The sequence below is a fragment of the Linepithema humile genome, chromosome 7, assembly GCF_040581485.1.
Source record: "Linepithema humile isolate Giens D197 chromosome 7, Lhum_UNIL_v1.0, whole genome shotgun sequence".
NCBI classification, from domain to species: domain Eukaryota; kingdom Metazoa; phylum Arthropoda; class Insecta; order Hymenoptera; family Formicidae; genus Linepithema; species Linepithema humile.
Genome location: NC_090134.1, coordinates 8,766,010 through 8,783,534, shown reverse-complemented (window position 1 = coordinate 8,783,534; position 17,525 = coordinate 8,766,010). Strand labels below are relative to the sequence as shown.

The window sequence follows — 17,525 nt, the reverse complement described above, 5'->3', positions numbered from 1 at the left end:
ATTTTTCTGATAAGATACTATAAATCTAAAACTTATTTTTAAATTTTGACATTTTACCGCCTTATTTAACGACATCTGTCGTCACTAAGAGAATACGATTTATCGTTACAAGTGTCGATAAATCTCAATATATGATCAACAATCACGGAAGAGTTACACGCGTTGACCCGGCAAATTTTGCTTGTTTGGCTGTAAAATTAACTAAATATTGTTATAACATTCAAAATGCAAAGCACACGTGCTCTTATTATGTGCTTCCAGAATGCTAGATATATCAGTTCATCTAACATCTATTCGAATATTTCTAGAGAGAATAGATTCATGAAGAAGATAATGCATGGAACTCGAAAAAGTAAAACGAAAAAGTAGGATAAATCTTTTATACGAATCGAATATATCTTTAAATCATATTGCCGATTTTTGCCGAAAATATAACTGTATTTTTATATTGCAGAAGGTGGTACAATGAAAGTATGAATTTATCTGTCGTAAACACCAGTCCAGTCAAGAAATCACTCTCTATGCATACAATGCGCAGAATGGCTATTCGAGATAAACTCTTTATGGAACACATAACAGACCAGATATCGATGGGAGAAGTATCTGATATCATAAACAGAGGCATAGAGATCACTCATGTAAAAATAACAGCAGATTTCAAATGTGTCAATGTGTTTTGGACATACAGCGACAACAATGCTTCCTCGCTTGTTACTGAAGAAGAATTGCAAAGATGTGCCAAAATTATTCGGCATGAATTATCACAGCTGCGTGTCATAGGTGTTGTGCCACCTATTCAATTTGTTCAAAACAAGCAGTCTTTTATAGAGAAAGAAGTAGAGGAAAAATTAGCAATAATAGCATGTGAAAAAGATATTGACGAGTCTTCGTTGTATCCTGATGAAATACAATCAGCTGTTTCACACGTTAATGCAATTAATCAAACTTTACAAGAGGAACCAGTTTCAAATAATGACTCCAAAATTGAGCCTCATCTACAACTGCCAGTGATGAGACACGATGTGTTGGGATTAGATCATCACAGAATTATGTCACGGGTAATTTATTATTTCTTAAATTTCATCAGCAAAAGATAAACATGAAAATTCTATTTAAGATTCTATTACAGATTACTGCTTCATTATCTAAATCAAGAAAAGCTGTGCAAAGACGCATGTTGGACACGGAGAATACTAATGCAGATAGTAATCTGGTTTCACAAAAAGTTACAGATTTCTTAACAGAAAAGGAGCAACAACAGCTCTTCTCGGACTTCCTTGCCAAAAGACGAATAGAAGAAAAACGCAAACGTTGTGTGAAACGATTGCGTGAACAAGAGTTGAATAATATTGAAGAAAATAATGAAGAGGAAGAAGGACAAGAGGAGGAAATGGAATTTGATTATGAGAGTGAATATGATATTGACAAGTGCAATGATAATTTCCATGATAAAACATGATAATTAAAAAAAAAAAAACAATTATTGCAGAACAATTTTTATTGTTCAAAATATAAATATAATACTAATGCTTGGTTCTATACATTTGTGTAAAATAAATAATTTATTGGTAACAACTTGTGTTGTGTAATTCATAATGCAATTATACAACACAATATACAATATAAAATTTTTCTACACGATTAGATAACGCAATTAGCAACAAAAACAAGAGCAAGTAATATATATTTTGAAATATTTACAATATCTACAATCATTATCACACAAAATCGACAAGTGTCAATTTACATTTTTATGTCACATCTATAGATTACACATAACACTTATGTTAAAAAATTTAAAAAAATATACACGCACGCGATACATATACGACTTATTAATGATTAATCATTAAATATTTATATTAAATATTTAATCACTAATATTCTCTCCCCTCTTTATTTTAATACATGTTTACCATATATAGTTTTCTGTCAACAGAACAAAATATATTAACTTTGCTCTCAATCTTTGGAAATTCTGACGATATATTACTATAAGCATGCGAACTAATACTAGAAGAAAATAGTGTTGTTACAATAAGATTTTTCTTTTATAATCAATTGCAATTAAACATTTACCTTGCAGAATAAAAAAATTATAGTCAAAGAATTTTAGGTCACAGTTCAAAAGTTTGTACGATGTGTAAAAATGATTACACTTACATGTTTGTACGTTATATACAATTTTAACTTTATTAAATTTATATCAGACTACACATTGAAGATTAAGGACTCCGAAGTAGAGATTAGAATTCGAACAATCAATAATCTCGATATTAATCTACTTTGTCTTGATAAATCGAACTTTAATCTCCAATTCGCTATCTCATCTCCAATGTATCGTTTGATATGGGCCTAACATAACTTATAGTAATATCCGGAAAACAATATCATATTAATGATATCAATTGCATTGTCTTACACCCGTGTAGTTTCATAAAATTATCATGCACTAAACTTCAATTAAATCTTGATTCAATTAAATATTGTACATTCAAACTCTATTCCTTTGGTCTTGGTGCTTCAAACGCTTCATCAGGTAAAGTTACGTTTATTTCTTGTTCCTTTATCACTTTAGAATACGGACGTAAGTTCGCTGATGTTAAACGAGATGTCGAATCGCTCAAAGCGCATGTTTCCTGTACGTATTTATTGAAGGTCTCACTTCTGTCCGCATAAACATGATGGCCAGCTCCAGTAATTACCTGTAAAATAATTATCCTCTTATATGGACAGTTAAGAATTTATTTTGCACGTAGCATGCCTCACGATTTAATTTTTATACCTGAACGTTAACGTACGATGAAGATCGGTATTGCTTAATCATTTCACCAGCTGAATTGTCAATCCATGATCTACTGCCATACAGTAATGTTATGGGTATATCCTCTCTTAAGTTGTCCATTCGTTTGACCATGGGATTTTTAGCCCAGCCAAAACCATGCATCATTGAATGAAATGCGCTTTCGCCTCTGTTAATTAAATATATAACATAGAATCGTGTAATTTTTTCCTTGAATTACATCAAACATTTATTTTTGAAACTTACGACGGTGTCTGCACATTGCACTGATGTATATATTGTGAAATTATGGTAGTGTCATCATTCAACATGGGAGAAAACTTCTTTACTATGTCAGGTCTCGTTTTCTCAATGAGCCACTGCCCTGTAATAAACGTTTTAAAATTCAGTGATGTACGAAACTGTATGGAATATATGAAATGTAGACAATTTGTATATAATATAGTATACAGGATATCCCAGACCTACCGTAACACGAAATGATCTCAGAAATCTGCCTCGTTTTAATGGGTTTTAATCTGCTTGAATTAACGGGTGTTGTGATATGTCTAGGACATCCTGTATAAATAAATATATATATTTTTTATATATTTGCAAAAATACCAACCAAATGGTCCCGCCACTCTAACCGCCCATAGAGGATTGAAGGGCTGTACCGCAAATGCTATAGCTTTAACCCAGAATGGTATATGTCCAGACTTGGTGGAAACTTCGGAGGGCTTCTCGGGAAAGCCCCAAGGGTCGGCCAGTATGAGGTGTTTTACTCTATCAGGATACTGCATAGCGTAAGACGCTGCAAGAAAACCACCCATCGAATGACCAAGTAATACAAAATTTTCTAATTGCATCTCTCTTCTCCATTCTTCCACAGAACGTACTAATTGCTCCTCGGCTTTTTCTCCTTCACTGCTGAAAACAGGTCTGCTACTCCTTCCAAATCCTAGGAATTTTAATTAAATAGTATATTAATTTAATATTTTTAAATTCTGTTAAATATTAGTTTTACTTGCAGGTTTAGAAAAATGCAAAAACATTAATTTTTCAGCTTTTAAAATTGACTTTTGCAAAAATCAAACCTTACATAAAAATTTTTATTCTATCTTTTCAATTCTTTCTTTATGCACTATCATTTTTTTTATATTATCGATAATTCAATTTACACTTTTATAATAATTTTTGTTTTTGTACATTTTTTATCTTATCATAAAAAAAAGAAATATATATATATATATATATATATATATACATATTTAAAAAAAAAGAATATATATATATATAATATCCAATCACAAAGTTCACACAGATGAGTCATGCATTTATGAAGTGGATATTGACAAAAGCAAAAAGAACGTTGGAGCTAGCAGATTACATTATATCAATATTTAATTGACAATATGCAGAAAAATATTTAGATATTAATATTTCTTTCCCTCACCTAATATGTCTATTGCATACACTGGTCTTTGAGATGCAAGTGCGTCCAGATTTAAACACCATAATGCTACCCCAGCTCCTAAGCCGTGCAGTAAAACAATCGGAGTTTTTGGTGACTCTTCGTTCAACGAGATGGTCCATATTTTATCTGCTGGACCTACTACTGGTCCAATGTCTACATACCATCCTCTGTATGCTGTTTTTAAACCTATAAAATTTTATTTAAAATATTCAGACATAAGTTATGATCACAATTAAAATTTTATTAAAGTACACTTCACTAAATCTTCAAATCTTACATGATAGAATCCTCTTTTCTGCAGCACGTAACATGGTTGACGATGATCCAGACCAGCTAAACCATCCCCAAAGCCAACTGCTGTTTTAACAAATATTATTTCTCTTCATAAACACAGTTAAAAAAAAAAATTAAGCTTTTATTTTAATTCGCCCAATTTATATTCAGATTATTTATATCAACAGACCAAATAACGAGTATGAATAGGTTTGATAAATATTTGTCAAGTCATGCTTTTGCATGACTAGCACAGGTACACGTGTATTAATAGCCATTATATCATAGACCATTATATCATTTCTAATTACGTATCTATGCGGAAATCAATTTCAGAGTAATTTAACGTCGCCTCGTGTCTCGAAAAATTTAAGATTCTAGAATCGTCCTTGAATCGCAAATCGTCTGAGGAACTAAACTTAAAAATCGTTATGACGACTGATCGATCAAATCTTATCAGTATTCAGAATGTTTTCCTGTTAAGTATTTTTCATATGAGTCGGTTATTTCGTTGCAATGAAAAAATTGGGTAAACTTACGCACAATGTGCGTCATACGACACGCCAAATATTCATTTCGTCATAAGGCGCAATGTGACGACAGCGCGATTAAAACTATAAATCGATGATCAAGACGGCATCGTAAGTGTTTTTTTAAATCAATTTAACAAGAAATCGTTTTGAATTCTCACCTTTTCGCCTGTACAACTTCATGATCTGCCATGAGCACGATGGCGACGGTGGACTCCTCGCTACAAATATTCCGTCACGAGATCCTTTGTTATAGGAAAAGCGAATAAACGTGTCTAGTATAATACTATTACCTCACAGAAACATATCACACTGACTGACGCACGCTGGTACATCACTAATGTATATGCAATCAGTAAGTGTTGTTGACACGGCACAGTATGATAGTAATGCAACTCTTGATTTGATGTATAATCGGAGTGCACATGCGCGAGATAAATCAGTTGCCCAGTAACGTCATCTACACTTTTGAGATACGCGTTTTTAGCTTATTATTACTTCCAAAATGAATCAGCATGAATAAAAATTATATAACTTTATTAAAAATTACGAAAATTTGCGTAATATTGATAAAATATAACAACGTGTTATTAAATATACAATTGTTAGATGCGTCTGTATGACATTAGTTGAGAATATAAGTATATTGAGAGCATTTCATTTATATACTTGTTACATTTAATACGAGTTCTAAATTACAAAAGATGTTAACTCGAACTTGATCTTGTTGATGCTAAATCATCTTTGTTTTTAGCAGTAAGTTCAAAGATTATATCTCGCATGCGGCTCAAGTCTACTAATTCGGTTTCTTTTCTCTGTATAGTTTCCTCTTTTTCTGATATGATTTGTTCATATCTCTGCAACGTTTGCGTCATTTGTTGAATTTCTTGTTTGAGTGCAGATATATCGTTTTGATTTGCTTCTATCTCTGCATTTTTCTTCTCTAAAACCTACAACATATACGAAATACATTGTAATATGAATTCGAAATAGTTTTTTTATCCAATGTACAAGAAAGTACCTGTTCTTTTTTGCCGAGAGAATCCTTCATTTTTTGCAAAAGTTTAGTCAATTCATGATTTTTGTTACTCATATCTGTAACTTTTGCTTCGGCACTTAAACGTTCGTTATCTAATTCTTGGATTTTTTTGCTTAACATTTCATTTCTATTGTTGCTAGCTTCTACTTCTTTTGTACGTTGCATCAGTTGGTTATTCAGATGCTCCAAATTTGTCGATTTTTCTACCACAATTTTTTTCAGTGACTCAATCTCCTAATACAATAAAAGTATAACGAAAAGGATAAGACGTTACAATAAAAACATTTGTTATAATTCTATAATCCACATAATCGTAGTAAATACTAACTTGTTTCTTTATAAGATGCGCTTTCTTGGATTGTTCTTCCATCTCGCTAAGTTTTCCCGTCAAAGTTAATTTTTCAGCTTTTGTTCCTTCCAAACACTGTTGAGTGTCGAACAATAATTCATGTAATCTACTAGACTCAGCTATAACTTGCGCTAATCTGTGTTGGAGACTAGTAGAATGATTGCTTGCTGTTTCTAAGCTCGATTGCATTGCCTTTTCGGAATGTCTTATTGCTGCTAACTTTAGTCAAATTAGTTACAATATATAAATATATATAACATTAAATTGTACTATAAATGTGAAAAAAAGAAAAAAAAAAGAGAAATACAAGATTATACCTTATATTCATACAATTCCATCACAGCAGACGTCGAAATATCAGCTATTTGATTCGCTTCAAAAGTTGATTTGAGTTTTGCCAAGAACATATCGAGACGTTCTTCTTGCGCAATGGAAAATAACGGTGTCATCTCGTTGCCGGTGTAATTCGGAGATGCTTTATTCGTGACTTCGAATATGTTGTTGTTGATGTTCTGAACCAATATCAATGGTTCCAACTGTTTCATGCAGAGTGCCACTGCGGAAATACTTCTCAAAGGGAAATGCCATTTTATATATACATATGTTTCGCATATTGAATCAGGATGAACATTTTACTGTGCAAAATTATTCACCATTCATGTGGGAATCCAATCGATGACGTCAACTGCAGGACCTTTTGCTTTACTTCCCCGTCACCGGTGAATAACGCTAGTGCCAGCATCATTTGCACTTGTCTCATACTAAGCAATTCAGAATACAGTGTCAACCAGTTGGAATGATTAGCCGCCAAGTCTGCCGTCAAAACTAACGCGTGAATGTAGAGGCTAGTAGAAGCATTCTGTGAAATTAGAAATATATATTTGATACAATTGCAAATTTTATGCTGGATATAATCCAAATATATTAAATAATAAATAAATAAATATACTCTAGGTACTTAAACAAAACCTGGATAAAATTTCTGGTCCAATCTCCCGCGGCAGTAAATTCATTATGCAGAATATTACTAAACAATCTACGCATTATATGTTCACTAAATGATTGCATGATCTTTTTTTTAAGTGCAGGAGTTTTGATCATTTCTTGAAACAATTGCATTAATTCGGCTTGTCTCGTTTCCATTTCCGCATTTTGATTTCCGTTTTGTTCGCTCTTCGGATTCGTCACGAGCATAAGTACAGATGGATCTAGCTCCATTAAAACTTCCGTAGAGATTTTCGTACGACGGGAATCAATTATCACAGCACGTATGAGCGCCAAGGCTTTCGAGCACACCTATATTTTTCGACAAGCATTTCAAAAAAATTATTAATTAATTTTTTTATCTGTTTATTTTGGAATATATATCTCAAATTGTTGCATCACTAAAAAGTCACAATAAATTACATACCTGTTCAACAGGTACCCATGTTATAGCTGATTTTATACAAGCAGGATATAAAGGAGTTAAAGCAGCCAATTTCAACTTCACCAATGAAAGTAAGAATTCCATGATGAGAGCCACGCATTCTGGATCTGTATTTTCTTCTAAAATCGCTAATATGTTCTCCACATCTTTGCCATAACTGATTGACAACAGAAATGCAACATTCTTATACATTATAATGTTATACAAAAATGTGATATAGTTTACTTACTTTGAGTATGTAAGCAGTGCATTTCGCATATATTCATTTTGTGCAACATCGTTAAAGAAATCAATAATTTGTCTTAATAACAAAATGTCTTTCTGTTTCACTGCTGTTCTCAGATTGGCAAAGGTTAACGACACAAAGTGTTGACATCTCACAGAACTGTTGGTATTAACTTGTTCCAATATAATCAGAAGCTTGCAACATTGCATGCTTATACTGACATGATCTTGGAGCTTTGACAATGTTCTGATGAAATCTTTAGTATTGATGGTTCTCATCAATGTGTAGACCGCTGGGAGATTCTTATAACAGAGATTTACCAGCACTCCTAAAGATAACGCAATAATTTCTTCCTCCTTTAATAATATCCATTGCGTCAATGTTGAAATTAAATAGGGAAGATGAGCTTCTTGCCATGATATTTTAATTCCATATGTTAATTCCTGAAGTAGTTTCAGCACTCGTATTTTTTTCTCAGTAGTCAGATTTGCCTATACGTAGTATACAAAAATAATAATTATGCTTAATAAAAGTATTTAAGACTTATTGAAAATAATATAAGAAAAATCTCAGTAAATATATCTCTTTTAAAACTGAACAAAAACAAATAATAAGATTTCATACCTCCAATAACTTTGCCAATGTGGGTACAAATTTGTATATGTGAATCAATGATTGTCTAGCAGAATTATTTCGGCAAACGTTTTGTAGAACATCTACAGCGCTCCAGATCAATGTGGATCGTGATCCTAAGGATCTCATGAGTTCATGCAGACTCACATAAAATTCTGCAGCTACGCTGGTTCCAGGATCAAATATACTCAAATCCAGCGATGCACTAATTATCTTAAGAAATATACTTTTGTAGAATAAGTACAGTTTGTTTGCAGTGACTTACAAATATATAATTATAACATAAATACATCAAATGTGATTGTGTTTTTCTATTTACCCCAAGACTTCTTTGCATAACGGACATAGTACTTTCACTGGGATTCTTGGTGTAATCCACAGCCGCTGATATAAATGCTCTCATATGTTGATATTTCTCCATCTTCACGTTCAAATTATCTTACACAGAGATTTGACAGATTGCTCCGTTTGACTGATATGTCTAATACGACTTGATACTTCTAAGAATTTATCACTGCGTCTATCGAACAAAAATCATACAATCACACGTCAGAATTCAATGGAAACAATTGTTCCAAAATATTGGAGAAGAAATATCAGAATTTTGTACTTTGACAAATAATGTATTTTGTTGCTGTGCGCGTTTTTCTTCTTAGATTCATGAACCGAACACCCATTTGTAAAAACCGATCTGATTCAAAATAGACCAATTGCGTTCATTATCAGTTACGAGCCAATCAGCAAATAATAATAATATGTACCATTTTCATGTAGGGTGGACAAATTATTTCCTTCATTTTTTTCTATTTTCTTTTTTTTTTGCTCAAAAATTGTTAACGTTAGCTGTTTCCTTTTATTTCATGGAGTTTAGTGAGCTAATTATAATATATTATGTAGTTCATGATTATAACTAGATTATATGAGCTACTATAGGCTGAAGAAAATCTTAAGAAAAGATGGCGCTGCGTACATGAAAACATCGCATAATAATCATATCCATACTGCTTCCTGCTTGCTCATAGTGGTCGGTACGTATACACTCGTGAAACGTGGAGAAGGAAAACGGAGTCAGGAGAGAGTCGCCTCGTAAGTGCATTCGCGCTGAGATTTCGCGTTTCAGTTTCCGCGCAACTTGGTAAAATCGCGCGGCAATTCGTTCCGATTGTTGCACCGCGTAGTTCCACGAAAAACGAAGCGGAACGAACGGTAACGAAAAGTGACGCAGCACCGTGCATCGCGCGTGTCTGTAATCTTTTCTTTCTCTCCCTCTCTCACTCTCTTTCTCTGTCTCTCCCTCTCCCAGCGCTGTGTCAAAGTTCCGACTGCACTCGACGTATTTGTCGTTGGTGTCACATCGATGTAGGTTACGAAAGGAAGGACCGGACATTCGAGGGTTCCAAGTCGTGTTAAAGTGTGTTGAAATCGCGATACTACACGGCACTTCCGCAAACGTATGCACCTAACCCTCGGCAACGTACTGCGTGACGGTAATTATCCGAGTGCGAGCAAGAGAACGGAACAACGGGAGTGAGACGAAGAGGGCACTGTGAAGTGCGAAACGCACACAGTTTCCGGATCTTGTGATCGGTTCTCGAAAGAGAGCCAAGGAAAAGAAAGGAAAAAAAAAGAAAAAAGAAAGAAGAAGAAGAACGACGACGACGACGACGGTTCGAAGTTGTGTGTGCCGCGTGGTACGGTTTTGTGTAACCCTCGTATCATCCTCCCGCCTCTCCGCCGCCAGGAGCTGTCATAAATGCACACGTTCTACGTAGATTGCGCGATCTATGCTCCGTCGACAGGCCGATCTATCGGTGGCGAGTGCTGATCGCGCCTGACCGCTATTCACGCGCGGCGAGTGAATCACAATCGTCGACGTTTGATCGTCGTCGTTGTCATCGTCGCCTGTTCAAGAAGCAGCTAAGACCAGCGCGTGGCGTTAACATCTTTAACTGAACGGCGAGCTTCTCAACGTAAAGCAGGTTAAGAGCATTAACTTCTCGAGACAATCACGATTCTCATCTTGGCAGGTGTCCGTCATCCTGAGAATGCGCGAGTGAGCGAGATAAGGAACGAACCGCTAAATCATATCGTCCTCCCCCGCCCCTTCCTCCTTTCTGGCCCGCGAAGCAAATGACTCTCACGCGGGCAGGAGATGGGCAAGAAGATGTTTGTATACTCTCGTGCTAACATCCGGACAAGGGAATCAAGAGAGAGAGAGAGAGAGAGAGTGAGAGAGATATACGCGTGTGTACTGTCACAGGACGCGTTTTCCTCGGTAGCCGTCGTGCACTTTAGGCCTCTCAAAGGGGGGCGTCCGATGTTTTTGGACGTTGCTGACGTTTCAACGGGCGGTGACGAGTACTCTTCGTGCCTGTGACAATCGCGGCACGCATTTATCGTTCACTCCCTTTATTCATCTTTCTGTTCTCTCTCCCCCTCTCTCTCTTTCTCTCTTTCTCTCGTTCGCTTGCTCACTCGCTCCCTCCTTCCCCCTCCTCTCCTTTCCTCACGATCTACTATCTCGCATTGCCGTTTCTGTCTCTCTCTCTCTTTCTTATTTGCATGATACTATGCGCGGCGCTTGCGCATACACACATGCACACTCACACCACGCGCGCTCGCGCGCGCTCTCATGGCTCTTTCCGTCTTTCTCCTTTCCTTTCGTCATGCCGCATCGTTTTAACGGTTTTTCATGATTTTTCGATAACACCCTCCTAAGTCCAAGGTTACAGACATACTAGAAACATAGATAATCGGATTTTTTCGCGATTGCCACGGCAAGACGACGGCCTGTACGGTGCATAGAGCGCGCGCGAGAGCGAACGAGTGGTGGTACTTCGTCGCGGCCCTTTTCATCATCAACGAGAGCCGCGCCGTAACGAATCTCTTGATTGTCATAAATGTGACGCACCCCGCGCGCGGGTGCATCACTCCTCTCGGGATCGCTCGCTCCCGCGAGTCTTCTTCGCGGTGTCACCCGTGACGAAGAGGATGAGTGATGCGGATGGACGCGCTCGGCGACGACGGATTAGCGCGAACACTTAATTGGATAATATAATTAACAACGTCAGATCTTAATGGGTTAAAAAAAAAAAAATAAATAAAGAACCTGCGACTTGTTTCCCGAATCAGTTAGCTACCTTTGACTTTTTATCGCGGTACTTGTAAGTAATCACCGGGGTTTCTCTAGTTGGCTCTAGCTGGTCGCGTTAGACGGAGCTTAATTAACCCGATCTCGCTAGACTTGTAAGTTACCGCTGCACTTTGATTCATTTTATCTTGAGATTTTTGTTCAGCCGCATTCACATATTTGTCGTGTCTCGTAGCCTGTTTTTTTCTTCTCAAGATGCCATTTTCATCATGCAATCTTTGTTTTTCTGGACATTTATCTTATCGCTTGGGTTTTGTGAAAGTATCTGCTCCTCAAACTTTGCTCCACGTTTTCTCCAATGATTATTCTTAATTACATCTTTTTTTTCAATTATATGAAAGTTTGCTTTTTATCTGTGTCTTGCATTGTACTTTTGTCATTAGAGTTGGCTAGGTGCTTAACTCCACACAACTTAGAAACATTGTAATTAATTACGCCTATGCGAAACATCTTATCTGTCATATAAGTTCCAGTATAAATAGACATTTATCTGCTGAATTAAGCTCTAGCAGAAACGACAATTGAAAACTCTAAGATCTGGTTATAACTTTGTTTTCATGTAAAGTTTTTTAGATGCTCTAGCATTTAAAACGTTTTTTTATCTGTTTAGCTATAAGTGTTACAACCGCACTGTTTCTTAATTCTATATCTATCAAAGTGTCATTGATTTCTTTAAATGTTTTAGCTATGTTTTAGCTATTGTGGAAATATTTGTGCATAATTTTCATGGTTTCAAAAATATTAATACTGCTTTATGCTGTGTAAATTAGAATTATTTATTTTTAAATATTTAGTTTTTTGTTAAACTTAAACATTATGGAGAGAACTAAAAGAAGAAATCAATAAACATGTGATTTATAAATCCAAAACTTATCAATTTAGAAAAATACCTTTCAGAAGATAATTTGATTCCGTAAATACGTTTCACGGCTTAATAATATTAACATTATTATCTACAAGAAAATTGTCAACAAAACTGCGAAATTAATCAGAATTGAAAAGTTGATTTTCTTTCTAGGTGATCATGGCGAATCGGGGTACGGCTCAAAGGCCAAATGGAGCGACACAAGGGAAAATTTGTCAGTTCAAACTAGTTTTACTCGGTGAATCGGCAGTGGGAAAATCAAGTCTTGTTTTAAGGTTTGTCAAAGGACAGTTCCACGAGTATCAGGAGAGTACAATTGGTGGTAAGAATATTTCTATGTAATTGCATTTTACTTTTACATTTGTCAAAATATGATTTGTTTCTTTAAATGTTTTGACTCTAATGAAATATTTGTTTATAATTTTTTTTTCAACTTAAAACTGAAACTTTGTATCGATAAAACGTGTACTCTTTGCATGTACAAAATGTATGTGTGATATTTCTTTATTTTTACACTGATCACTTGTCTTTATCACGAATATTGTTGTTTTCAGCTGCATTTTTAACACAAACAGTATGTCTGGATGACACAACCGTAAAGTTCGAAATTTGGGATACTGCAGGACAAGAGCGTTATCACAGTCTTGCACCAATGTATTATCGTGGTGCACAGGCAGCCATTGTTGTATACGACATTACAAATCAGGTGAGTGCTTTATGTGAGTCTTTGAGTACTACGGATGCATACATGCGACGAATGTCATTGGCGTGGACTAATTATTTAATTTTACGTAATATAAAATTACTGATTCAGTTATGCGTTGCATGGTTAATTGATATCTTGCTACAGTACCTTGGTACAGAAAAATATATTTCGTCATCGCATGTCGTTCATAACAAGCATTCAGCTGTGAAATTGCTCCGCTCTTTAACTCTTTAAGTTAAAAGAGAAGAATATTTTTAACGAAGATGAATCCAAGAATACGCTCAAATATATATTTGCTTGTTATTTTCTGCAGGATACATTCTCCCGTGCCCAAACATGGGTAAAGGAATTGCAGCGTCAAGCCAGTCCAAGTATAGTAATAGCGTTAGCTGGAAACAAGGCAGATTTGGCAAATAAAAGAGTTGTCGAGTTTGATGAAGCTCAAGCATACGCGGATGAAAATGGCCTTCTTTTCATGGAAACATCTGCTAAGACGGCAATGAATGTCAACGACATATTTCTTGCAATTGGTGAACTACTTTTCTTTTTATATCGATTTATATAGTAGATAATTGCAAAAGATTGTGAAAATAATGTCAGTGTCTTCGAATTATAAACATTTGCTTCATTTATAACATTATTTTTAATATGTATATTATTTCTAATAGCTTGAATTTCTGGTTTTATTTGATAATATATACATGCAATGAGAAATATTATTCCATCTTGCATTACGCGTTATCATTAATCAAATTGCATGGCGACGATATTTTTATACTTGCTGATAGGACATTGAGTACAACGGCGCAAATATTTTTCAAATATTAATATTAAAACATAATAACATAGTTTTACTGTAACTTTCTTCTTTTTTTTTTACAGCTAAAAAGCTTCCGAAGAACGAACAGTCAGGAAGTGCAAGTACAAGTGGACAAGGTCGTCGACTAGTCGAATCAGATGGGCAAAAAGCAGCAACTGGCAATTGCTGCAAGTGATTATCTAAATCCGTATGTGTCTCACAATATATTGGTATCTATTTTTACATTATTTGAATATATATACACACTATCTTTAAAATTAATTGAATTAACGAGAGACATTATTCCACTTATGAGGAGTCAGAAAATATTTGATATGCCTAATGAATATGTTATGAATCAAACACATGTTCAGTGTAACATGTTCACATATTTTTATAATGCTAGAATATATAATGATAAACGAAAGCGCGATTAAAAGAAAAAAAAGGAGCAATGGAAAAGATATCAATTTGATATAGAATAGACGTTTGCACTTTAAAATGCTTTTAACAGATTTTTTTTTGTACCAGTATCATAATAACGGGGTATCTGAGTGGTCTTGCAGTTTCATAGAGTATATTACATATTTCTGTTTATGTTTACAATATCTATTTATGTTTATAATATTTTTATAGCATATATTTTTGACTTTTACCTTCTTTATATTTATTGGAACAATAAATGAACACGAAAGACCGGAAATAAACAAGGAAGTAAAAATATGGATTAAAAAAGATCCCAATAATTATTAGTATATTGATAACGCTGTAACAATCGAATCTGTATGAGTAAAAAGTAAAAAAGGCGAGGAAGTAAATTGACATGCAATAGTATTGAGGAGTCTCATACGCGCTAGCACATATATATTTGATCACCAAATTTGCAGGATATAAATGTAACTTTAATATATCGCTGTACAATATCTAGCTGAAAATAATATAATATAAACTTGACATTAACTGTCTCTTGTAATTAAAAAGTGGTTTACACAAACTGTATGTAAAAAAAAAACTATTCTAAATTTTACGATGTTTTAAATTCATCTTAAAGATATATGTTTATCTTGTTAATGAATTTTCCTTTTAGCATTATTGCAATATATCTGTTCAATATACAAGCATCTGTTATAGTAATACATTTAAAATAATTCTTTAGTCAAATTCTTTCACAGTTGTATTATTATTTCGTTGCATTGCTACATTGAATAATATGCGATGTCGCTATTAATCGTCTCTTTGTTCTTGGAACGGTAAAACTTTAGTATTCTTTTAGCATATTTCTGCTAGATTTAAAGAACATTTAAATATATATATATATTACCATAAAATTTTTATTAAATCAATATTATTACTGGATAAAAATTGTAATTTATCATAGAATGTTTAAAAGCATGTTATCATTTTTATTCTAATTTTGCTGTTTCATTCTATATTTATTTGTAATTAATTTAGATACAAAATTTCGTGGAAAATAAATTGATTTAATAACGCATTAGACACGTCTCAATTGTAGGTACAGTGTAGTGTTTATGCAACACTATATGTTTATAGATATGAACTTGTACAGGTTTCCTTTCTCTTCGGTGGACTCTTAATTTCTGACTGATAAAGGTGCTACGAGAATATATGTGCATGATATTCATTGTGCAAGCTTGTGGAAATGTTTCTTGTAATTTACGATAATACTCCCATTTCCCGTGCAATAATTCTTATCATTGGATTGTATATTTGAAGTATGTTGTAATAATGATAGATAATGTGTAAAACTGTTTGAAATTGTTACAAGAAGTATCTCAGGGTGCAATCCTTCTCTTTTCAATCTCTGATATCGTTGTATCTTAATTAATATTTATCTTATTTCCGCTTGGTGTGTGAGTGTGTGTATGGCGTGTGTGTATGTGTGCGCGCGCGCGTGTATGTTGTATGTGTGTGTGAGTGAGTGATACGAGTATCTAGACATATTCTGTTAAAACCACACAGGTAGGTTCTATTCGTGTATAGAGAATTTTTTCCATATTTACCAGGCAAAATAAAATGTTTTACAATAGTTACGTCTTGTGCATTGTAGATACTCGACAACTGTAATACAGTACATTATGGAATCATACATTGTGACACTCATTCTCCTTATCATTTATGTAATGGAAAAAAATGATCTTTATATATGTTCGAAAATTGTATATTTTGTATTACATTTTGATGTTATTAACAATAATACATTACTTAAACAATCATTCTATTCGCTTATGTGAGAACTGTTCTTTTACTGAGGCAATTAGTCATTTTTTCAGAGATTCTTGATTAAATTAGGTAAGTTGCAAGCAAAGTTGTTAATTGTTCAAGAAAACTTACTCTTACGATATGTCACCGACACAATTTTATATTGTTGACTTTGGAAAATTTCTAATTAATCTTAATAAACACTCGATGTTGTTTCTCTAATCATATATTAATTCAACCTGCGTTTTATACATATTTAAAGTAACACTGCAGTAGATGCGCTATCTATTTCTGATTACAGATATGTACTATAATCTACAAAGATAAATGCATCATGAGTGTGGTACGATGAATATGAGAGGAAGACACACAACAAAGGAAAAATACTACACAGAGTGGGAAGTGTACTGTGCGGGACATTCGCAAACATTTTGCTTGAGTGATTGACTAAGAGTTTGCGTCTCAATGTAATCGACGATATATCATCTATTTTGAGTATCAGATCTATTAAGAGATGGTAAAAAAAAGCTCCCATTTGTAATTCTAGTAGTAATGGGCGGTGTTCGTTATAAATATATATATAATTATATATATATATATATATATAAATATATATAAATATAAATAAATCATATAGGTAAATATGATTTATATGTAATAAGTAATGATAATGATAATAAATAATATTAATAATAATTAATAAGAATATAATATACCGTTAATATTACCGTAAATATTGATAATAACAGTACGTTTAAAATATGCAATGTCTAATGAATTTTTGGCACGCGAAGATCTTGTAACATAGGAGAGGCTATTCCTGCTGCTATGTATTTCCTTTCTTAGTTTGTAACACGTATAACAATTTCTTGCTCTAAAATATATTGTATATTAATTTTATTGATAACTCATAATGAATTATAAATAATTACACAGCAAAAAAATAAAATTGTGAATATTATAATGGCTCTCTTCATCATTGCTTACTTCTTCGATCGAAATTCTAAATTGAAAGATATAGATTTTAGCTGAATGTTGTGGCTAAA

General features: G+C 33.8%; 4 protein-coding genes across 12 annotated transcripts; 2 read left to right on the top strand and 2 right to left on the bottom strand.

The window, feature by feature from the left end:
• The first annotated feature begins 93 nt into the window (after positions 1–93).
• LOC105675754 (putative ribosome-binding factor A, mitochondrial) lies at positions 94–3,378 on the top strand. The gene is made up of 3 exons (XM_012373128.2): positions 94–365; positions 455–1,058; positions 1,130–3,378. The coding sequence occupies exons 1-3, from the start codon at positions 226–228 to the stop codon at positions 1,457–1,459; spliced, it is 1,074 nt and encodes a 357-aa protein (XP_012228551.1). The 5' UTR covers positions 94–225; the 3' UTR covers positions 1,460–3,378.
• On the bottom strand, positions 1,481–5,470 carry puml (pummelig). 2 transcript variants are annotated; one of them, XM_012373127.2, is made up of 8 exons: positions 5,356–5,470; positions 5,224–5,283; positions 4,537–4,616; positions 4,239–4,445; positions 3,411–3,743; positions 3,050–3,167; positions 2,786–2,972; positions 1,481–2,705 (listed from the first exon to the last, which is right to left on the bottom strand). In XM_012373127.2, exons 2-8 carry the CDS (start codon positions 5,253–5,255, stop codon positions 2,502–2,504), a joined length of 1,161 nt encoding a protein of 386 aa, XP_012228550.1. In that variant the 5' UTR covers positions 5,256–5,283; positions 5,356–5,470; the 3' UTR covers positions 1,481–2,501. The 2 variants fall into 2 exon arrangements, with proteins under 2 accessions (XP_012228550.1, XP_012228549.1); XM_012373126.2 differs by having other exon boundaries at positions 5,224–5,434.
• A 112-nt stretch (positions 5,471–5,582) lies between these two features.
• On the bottom strand, positions 5,583–9,842 carry LOC105675750 (protein CIP2A homolog). Of its 2 annotated transcripts, none has more exons than XM_012373123.2 (11): positions 9,709–9,842; positions 9,058–9,258; positions 8,730–8,951; positions 8,109–8,596; positions 7,862–8,036; positions 7,420–7,746; positions 7,104–7,309; positions 6,768–7,017; positions 6,430–6,669; positions 6,084–6,335; positions 5,583–6,012 (listed from the first exon to the last, which is right to left on the bottom strand). In XM_012373123.2, the coding sequence occupies exons 2-11, from the start codon at positions 9,157–9,159 to the stop codon at positions 5,770–5,772; spliced, it is 2,505 nt and encodes an 834-aa protein (XP_012228546.1). In that variant the 5' UTR covers positions 9,160–9,258; positions 9,709–9,842; the 3' UTR covers positions 5,583–5,769. The 2 variants fall into 2 exon arrangements, with proteins under 2 accessions (XP_012228546.1, XP_012228543.1); XM_012373120.2 differs by lacking the exon at positions 9,709–9,842 and adding an exon at positions 9,349–9,475.
• Rab5 (RAS oncogene family member Rab5) lies at positions 9,679–17,443 on the top strand. 7 transcript variants are annotated; one of them, XM_067360046.1, is made up of 7 exons: positions 9,742–9,824; positions 10,042–10,717; positions 12,908–13,076; positions 13,309–13,460; positions 13,774–13,990; positions 14,343–14,467; positions 16,781–17,443. In XM_067360046.1, the coding sequence occupies exons 3-6, from the start codon at positions 12,914–12,916 to the stop codon at positions 14,453–14,455; spliced, it is 645 nt and encodes a 214-aa protein (XP_067216147.1). In that variant the 5' UTR covers positions 9,742–9,824; positions 10,042–10,717; positions 12,908–12,913; the 3' UTR covers positions 14,456–14,467; positions 16,781–17,443. The 7 variants fall into 7 exon arrangements, with proteins under 7 accessions (XP_012228559.1, XP_012228555.1, XP_067216147.1 ...); XM_012373130.2 differs by having other exon boundaries at positions 9,805–9,944; XM_012373136.2 differs by lacking the exon at positions 10,042–10,717 and having other exon boundaries at positions 9,679–9,766.
• The last annotated feature ends 82 nt before the right edge of the window (positions 17,444–17,525 follow it).